The 7,738-nt window shown below is 34.9% G+C and overlaps 2 protein-coding genes across 4 annotated transcripts; both read right to left on the bottom strand.

Moving 5' to 3' along the window:
* Window positions 1-798: 798 nt before the first annotated feature.
* Window positions 799-3,745, bottom strand: rrp36 (ribosomal RNA processing 36). Of its 3 annotated transcripts, none has more exons than XM_082138251.1 (8): window positions 3,502-3,745; window positions 2,826-3,229; window positions 2,590-2,725; window positions 2,026-2,092; window positions 1,840-1,944; window positions 1,680-1,754; window positions 1,443-1,560; window positions 799-1,206 (listed from the first exon to the last, which is right to left on the bottom strand). In XM_082138251.1, the coding sequence occupies exons 2-8, from the start codon at window positions 3,175-3,177 to the stop codon at window positions 1,073-1,075; spliced, it is 987 nt and encodes a 328-aa protein (XP_081994377.1). In that variant the 5' UTR covers window positions 3,178-3,229; window positions 3,502-3,745; the 3' UTR covers window positions 799-1,072. The 3 variants fall into 3 exon arrangements, with proteins under 3 accessions (XP_081994377.1, XP_081994376.1, XP_081994378.1); XM_082138250.1 differs by having other exon boundaries at window positions 3,527-3,744; XM_082138252.1 differs by having other exon boundaries at window positions 3,614-3,732.
* A 178-nt stretch (window positions 3,746-3,923) lies between these two features.
* On the bottom strand, window positions 3,924-7,085 carry LOC309475456 (amine sulfotransferase-like). The gene is made up of 6 exons (XM_082138253.1): window positions 6,787-7,085; window positions 6,422-6,624; window positions 6,221-6,347; window positions 5,052-5,146; window positions 4,744-4,924; window positions 3,924-4,380 (listed from the first exon to the last, which is right to left on the bottom strand). The coding sequence occupies exons 1-6, from the start codon at window positions 6,950-6,952 to the stop codon at window positions 4,253-4,255; spliced, it is 900 nt and encodes a 299-aa protein (XP_081994379.1). The 5' UTR covers window positions 6,953-7,085; the 3' UTR covers window positions 3,924-4,252.
* Between the last annotated feature and the right edge of the window lie 653 nt (window positions 7,086-7,738).

The raw sequence follows: 7,738 nt of genomic DNA, 5'->3' as shown, positions 1-7,738 counted from the left end.
AAGGTTAAAGAAGGCCACTAATCCACCGTTCAGTATTCAAGCAAGGATGGTTTCAAACACGAAAAGTCTTAGCTGGAGTGTCCTGCTTTAAAATCAAGCCCTTCTTTAAATTTGCAGGCAGCATTAATTCCACCCCCTTAAGGGATGCGATGGATTCTAGTGCATGGACCAGCAGGTTAAGAAGATATATAGCGACAGTAGTCTCATTCTTTACACAAGAATGTAAATTAAATGATTAATTGAGGCCTTTACCCGTGTGAGGCTTTAATTACCAAGGGGCGTTTGTGCCAGGATTGCTGGATTTAGGAAACCCTTGCTGCGAATAAAGTGGAGAGGCTGGAAACTAGGGGTTTAAACTGACGCTAGTTGAAAATTGCGATCTCTCAAGCAAGGTTCTCGTTGCTTCTGTCTTAATCACAGCAATTTCAAGATACGCCCCGATGTGAAACCCTGTGGATTTGCTACAAACAACCTTGCCCAAGACAGACCATGCTTAAATGGGTCATGATCCAGACGAAAGAAAAATATTTTTGGATTTTGAGAAGGCAGATACAAATGCGAGCTGACTCATCCTTCTGACGGATGTCTGTATGAAACAGGTTTATGTCTAATGCCCTTAAGGTCAAAAAATTGGATTAACATCATTCAGTGACAGTTCAGATAGTTGATTTTTCTGCATATTAACTTCTGAGCTTTGTTGAGACAAAAAACAAACAAAAAAAAACAAAAAAAAGGATTATGCAGAGATCATGTAAAGAATCAGTAGCTCCATCTAGTGGTAAATTAAGAGAGGTGTCCGACAATGAATCTAAGGATTTTATTTTAAGAAAACATTAAACATTACATTATAATTAAAGAACAGAAGACAATGGATATTTAAGAAAAGCATCTCTGTCAAACCTATTAACAACATGCATCTTTATCCAGTTTTGTGAAACTGTAGATGAAATTTAAACCTCAAGTTCTCTTTAAACATCACAGTCCAGCAAAAATAACTCCTCAGCTGACGTCCTTCTGCATCATCTCGCACCAAGACAAATAATCAACGCAAGTTGCTACAGATGAGTCATATTTAGCGCATATTGGGCAATTTTTTGCGATCCTTGGTGGCATTGCGCTTCCTCTTCTTACTCAAGAAGTTCTCCAGTTTTCCACTCCTTTTCAGCTCGCTGTACTTCTCTGCCAATTCCAGCTTCTTCATGTCAGCTGTAGAGAGATTTTAAAGAAGTTATAAAAAAAAAAAAAATTTGCACATTATATAGGTTATTTGATGTTTCTTTGTTAAATGACGCACAATTGCGAACACTGGCGCTCAAAAGAAACCCGAGTAGGAATAGCGTGGCATTCATTAACAAATCTTCTCCAAAATAATCAGTAACTTTGAATTATAAATTCATCAGAACAAAGTAAACACTCAAGGAACATGATGAAAAGAGACTTGCATTTCTTCAGGTAGAAGGGTTTGTGTCCTTGGCCAACCAACTCTCTCTGTTTCCGCTTGAACTCAAGTTCCTTTTCTCTATCCTGCTCTTGCCTCTGACGTTCCCTCTGTTGGTTTTCCTGTTGTACACACACACACACAGATTAGATATAAAGCACATCATAAAGGTGGTTTAAGTAGATTTCTTAAAGGTATTTAATTTTAAAAAGTCATTAGGCCCAGTATATTTCAAACGTACCATTCTCTTAAGCAAGGCTTTCAGCTCTCCCTTTTTAGTTTTTGATTTGGCTTTCTTGAGATTCTTCTTCACTAACTGAAACAAATTGCAGTGGACATAAATGTGAAGCACATAATGAAAACAAACAGGAATCAATAAGGCATTTTACAATTTAACAAACCTGTGCTTCCTTTTCTCGGAGATCATTAATGAATTTGTGCGTCTGATTAAAAATTTCAGGCTTGAATTCCCCTGAGAGGTCATCAAAGCGAGGGTCTCTTGAAATCTGTGTTTACAAAGCAAAACATTAAGTCTCCCTAAGCATAAGTATGAGCAACCATTAAATTAATAAACTCCTGAAATGTACCCTTTTCTTGACAGGAACCACTTTTCGGAGGAAAGGCACATGTTTTTTTGCAGAAATCTCTTGAGGTCTGAAGACAAAACACACAGTGATTAGACAAAACAAACACAAACTCACAGACAAAATAACTTTAACTCACTAAAACAATACTTTGATTATTTTTAGTGAGATGCATCAATATTTAAACAATGATCAAATGTGGTTAAACTTTGATTAAAAAAAAAGAAAAAAAAGCCTTGTTTACTGTTATTGTTAACTATTACAAATAAAAAGGATTTTCGTTAATTAAAATAAAGCTGAAATAACAAAATGTAAAGATTAGAAAACTTAACTTAAAAAACAAATGGAAATTAGAAATGCTGCCTTGGCAGCTATAAAACATTTAAGTTGAAGTAGTAAAAAAAACAAAAAACATTTAAATAATCAAGTTAAATCGAATACATTTTTTTTTTACAAAAGCTCAAATTCCTGAAAGTAACACAAACTAAAATTATAATGAAAATATAAAAATAAAAGCTAATTCAAAATATTAATAAATACTATAATATTTAACAACACTGCGGGTACTTGTGTTTATTTAGTCGCTTCTTAGGCTCGTTTTTTTGCTGCTGCTTTGTGGCACCATACGCGATTTTATTGTACGCTTTTGTTCCGACTTTATTCTGTAGCTTTAAGATTTCCTCAAATGGCATGGTTGACAATTCTGTACAAACACAAAGATATGAGTGTAAATGTAAAATATTGGTCAGCAAATAATATTTTAAATGACAAAATTGTTGCATACAAATCTGATATCTTCTTACCACTATTAATGCTGCCCTTCCAGTGTGATTGTGCCTGGCTGCCTCCATCTTCATGGTCACTAACTGACTCGTCATCTTCACTCCCCGTGTCACCTTCATCACTCCCTGAGTCACCTTCATCGTCCATGCCATTGTCTTCAACCTCTGCAGATCCATCTTCATCCTCTTCAGGTGCTTCATCCTCCTCTGCAGATCCATCTTCATCTCTAATTTTCTCTTCATCCTCTGCTGAAGTTTGCATCGCACTCCTTTTACTGAGTAAAGCAAAATTTCTCTCCATCTCTAAAGCGTCTTCTTCATCATCAGAACTGTGATTTTCCATTTTGGTCAGTTTCTTTGCTGATTTAGGCATTTTACTTAGGCTCTTGTCCTTTTTAACCTGATTTACTTAGCTTGTTTATAAGCTGTGGAAAAGATGCATTGACCATAAAAATGTTAGTGCAAAGAAATTTGGCAATATATTATATTAAATATGTAAAAAAAAACAGTAACACTTGACAATAATTATTATGAATGCTAACCCTGCGCGAAGGCATTAACCTTATTAAAAGACAGCTGTGTACATGTCTTGTACATCACAATATGAATATGTCATATCGTCATTCACTAACAGTTGGAGCTATATAAAAAGTTAGATTCGTTTATTGCTTTTTTCCCCGAAATAGTTGTGCTTAACGTTACTGTTGTTTTCATCCACATACCTGTGCCTCGGAGTACAGCAGTCAAATATGCCGATAAAATGAGGAAAATATTAACATGACAGGTTCATTACAGATGCAGTGTCTTACCAGTTAACTGGCAGAAGAAGAAAAAATGTCAAAACTTATAGTCTAAGACCAAGTGAAGACTAATATTTGCGGAAAAAAAGCTAGTTCCGCACGCACGTGGAAGTTTGAGAACTGAGCATGCGCGTCACAAAACGTCTATCAAAATAAAAGTTCTGAGGCTAATTATAATTCTGTTAAAATAAATGTACTCGGAGACATGTAAACATTAATATTATATATCTTATACATTTAATAGGATAGCTTTGTAAATTCAATCATAATATTCTGGAAAAGGATTACACAAACACATATGAAATAATGACTTTCAAGGTTTTATGTTTTGAGAATATATCCCTTTATTTTGACATTTACACTCACCAACATTTAATAGGATATAACTGCCAGGGTTATGTTTACATTTACAACATAAAAGCGTAAATATGATCATATTTATTAGGCTAAATATCAAATTGGGTTAAAATTACACCTTCTGCAAATTCATATTGTTTCCATATTTTACATAATGTTAATAATAATGTTCACACTCTTCAACCATCTGTTTTAATATGGTGACATCTAGTCTATCTATATATATTATGCCTTCCTTTTTTTATTGTGATAGCATTATATCTGTATTAGTTTTTAAAATGTCTTCAGTTTTCAGCCATGCAATTCTGAGATGTCCCAGACCATGTTAAGAGGTACGTCCTTCATTCTTTCTTGGTAGACGCGGTCAAAACATTCATTCTGAGCCACTGTTAAAGAGTTCCTCCAGTCCCCAACTGTTCCTGTAACACGGCAGGTTGAAAACGTTAATATACTGTAACAAAGGCCTATTCCACAACTGCTGATGTGTCATTTATCATTTTTAAATTTCAAAAGTCTATTGTCTACTGTCACCCAACATAATGTTTTGAGAACATTATTAAAGATAATTTTGAACAAACATTCTATCATTGTTACTTAAGGAAAGTTTGTTCATAACTTTGTGAGAAACTTGTCAGAACGTTAGCCCAAGTTCTGAGAACGTTCCCTGTTAGCTGGGATCATGAAAGTGTTTATATCTTATTTATATCTGTTTATATCTTATCTTGAAGATTAATTTGACAGTGCTTCAATTACCAACTCTTGATTTTTCACTTTTATCTGACCTTTGCGCAAAAAAAGTCCTTTTGGATCTTTCGTGACATCCTGAAGAACGCATTCATAGTTGGCCAAGGGGTCTTGCTTCATGTGTTTGAACGTGGCCGTCTCCACCACTTTATCGATCGCTGCGTCTGACAGATTCTTCCCCACGAACTCACAGATTTTCACAATGACAGACCTGAGGTCCTGTTAAAAGGTTTGTTCACATCATTGGTCAGTCTACAGATACCAATAGCCACCGACCACAACATTAGAAAATAAATAATAACACTTGATGGAAAGATGATAGGATTATAAACTGAACCAGTCTCACCTTGATCATTTCTTCATAAGTAAGGATCAGGATGTTGTATTTGTCTTTATTTGTAATCCATCCTTTAACATGGTCAAACCAACGGCCACCAACCACTACGAACCAGACACAACATTAGTGTCAAACTTTGTAGAAGGTTCATTTTACACACACACACACACACACACACACACACACACACACACACACACACACACACACACACACACACACACACAGACACACACACACACACACACACACACACACACACACACACACACACACACACACACACACACACACACAGACACACACACACACACACACACACACACACACACACACACACACACACACACACACACACACACACACACACACACACACACACACACACATATGTATATATATTAAGTTTGGGGTCAGTAAGATTTTTTTATGTTTTTAAAAGAAGTATCTTCTGCTCACCAAGGCTGCATTTATTTGATAAAATGAAATAAAATAAAAAACAGTAATATTGTGAAATATTATGACAATTTAAAATGGCTGTTTTCTATTTCAATATATTTTAAATTGTAATTTATTCCTGTGATCAAAGCTGAATTTTCAGCATCATTACTCCAGTCTTCAGTGTCACATGATCCTTCAGAAATTATTCTAATATGATGATTTGATGCTCAAGAAACATTCATTATTGTTATCAATGTTGAAAACAGTTGTGTACAAATTGTTTTCAAAATTATTTGATGAATAGAAAGTTCAAAAGAACAGCATTTATTTAAAATAGAATATTTTCTAACATTTATAAATGTCTTTACTGTAACTTTTGATCAGTTAAACTCATCCTTGATGAATAAAAGTATTGATTTATTTTATTTCTTTCACCCAAAAATAAAATGAAAATTCTTACTGACCCCAAACTTTTGAACAATAGTGTTTAATGTTACAAAAGCTTTAGATTTCAGATAAATGCTATATATACATACATACATACCTAGATCCTACACACACACACACACACACACACACACACACACACACACACACACACACACACACACACACACACACACACACACACACACACACACACACACACACAAAATAAATACATATACACATTATATTTTTTTTATAAATGTTTCTTTGCAAATATCTGTTACGTATGATATAGTTTGGGCTCTTACTGCATCCTGTGAAGAATTTTTCCAGCATCTGGCCCATGTTCTCGGAAGAATCCAAGTTGTCCATGTTGTTGGAAAAATGGAAATATGACACCATGACGTCTTTAGGGTTTCTCATGACGTAGATGATCTGACATCAAAAAGATGTATTAAAAACTGTGCATGACGACAATAATGTTTATTAAATGATTGGTGAACGCATACCTTTCCCTTTCTTTGCAGCGCTTTGGGCATCAGCGGCTGGAGTAAATGGGAACAGAAGAGTCTCGGAGATTGACGTGCGTTGTAATCTGTCCCCTTGAAACGATACTCTAGCCAGGGCATCTGCTCGTACGTGCTTTGTTTGGCTTTGTCTGGGAAATCTTCCTTGTATATTAAAGTAATGATCCGTTGGGTCCATACCGTACCTGAGAATCAAGCATTTAATAGGCCAACATGAAACATTTCTGTTATATATCCTTAGAAATGTACGTGCTAAAAAGTAGCCTATAGGCTACTTAAGTTCTGAAATAGGTTACTCTTTGGCTTTTTATTATTATTATTATTATTATTATTTTGTCTTCACTTACCTGATTTCGGGAAGGTAACAACAAAAAGATCATCATCCCTGGTTTCGAAATCCTCCAAACTGTCAATATACTCTGGAGTAATATCATGATCTTTTTCCAAACTTAAGACAGTGTCTTTGTACGTGATCAGTTTGTCACTAAGCTTTTTGTAATCCTGCTGAGCCATAGTTCTTGCTGAGCCAAATCACCACTAGCGCGTTTAGCCAAAAGACCATAAATGACCAAGTAAATGTGTTAGTCCTTATCCATGCAGGGCCAGATTTAATTGAGAAAAAAGGTAATCTTTGCTGTTACTCAATAGTCAAAGGGTTAGTTATTTTTGCGGAGTTCATGACAAACCTTTGGACCCTTGTGCTTTAACCTAATCTTTATTATCAGTCTTTGGAGGCCTACATTTCAAATAGTAAAATGTAATATAGGAAGGTTCAGAAGGAATCACAGCCTATGCACAAATTACTCTTGCACTTGGTCCATATTTTATACATTCAATAATATTCAGTGGTTCTCAAAATTTTTGACTGTAAGGTAAGATATTTTCTATATTTCTGCAGTAATTCTGAAAAAAGCTTCTTGTTTTCAAACTTTATGAACAGCACTAAGTATCGATATATTACATTAATTAACCATGACTAATTCTGTATGTTTTGAAACAAAAACAACAAAGGGAGAAAAATAAATATGATTTAAGTTTGCATCTTGATTGTATGTTTTTTTTTTTTTTTTTTTTTAGCCTATAATAAACCATTCTGGCCCCTCTTGAAAGTTTGCTGAGGCCCCCAGTGGACCCCGGTCCCCAGGTTGAGAGAACCACTGTTCAATATCACCACAATAAACATCAATAAATTGGTCATAAACAGTCTCAGAAGGACATGTTGCATGTGATTTATCATTTTCATTTGCATTTACATGGGATAATATCAGCCTAAATTAAGCCACTGAAAACAAAACAATT

This window comes from Leuciscus leuciscus, assembly GCF_965113295.1.
Source record: "Leuciscus leuciscus genome assembly, chromosome: 15".
NCBI classification, from domain to species: domain Eukaryota; kingdom Metazoa; phylum Chordata; class Actinopteri; order Cypriniformes; family Leuciscidae; genus Leuciscus; species Leuciscus leuciscus.
Note: the sequence above shows the minus strand (reverse complement) of the source record. Positions and strands in the feature narration are given on the sequence as shown.

Excerpts from the sequence above, each read along its gene's own strand:
- rrp36 (XM_082138251.1), bottom strand. The coding sequence starts at position 3,177 with ATGCCTAAATCAGCAAAGAAACTGACCAAAATGGAAAATCACAGTTCT. Across the intron at positions 2,726-2,825 it reads GAAGGGCAGCATTAATAGTG|AATTGTCAACCATGCCATTT; the intron begins GTAAGAAGATAT and ends GTGTTTGTACAG. Across the intron at positions 2,093-2,589 it reads AAGCGACTAAATAAACACAA|ACCTCAAGAGATTTCTGCAA; the intron begins GTACCCGCAGTG and ends TTTTGTCTTCAG.
- LOC309475456 (XM_082138253.1), bottom strand. The coding sequence starts at position 6,952 with ATGGCTCAGCAGGATTACAAAAAGCTTAGTGACAAACTGATCACGTAC. Across the intron at positions 4,925-5,051 it reads CTTATGAAGAAATGATCAAG|GACCTCAGGTCTGTCATTGT; the intron begins GTGAGACTGGTT and ends ACCTTTTAACAG. Across the intron at positions 4,381-4,743 it reads AGGACTTTTTTTGCGCAAAG|GAACAGTTGGGGACTGGAGG; the intron begins GTCAGATAAAAG and ends GCCGTGTTACAG.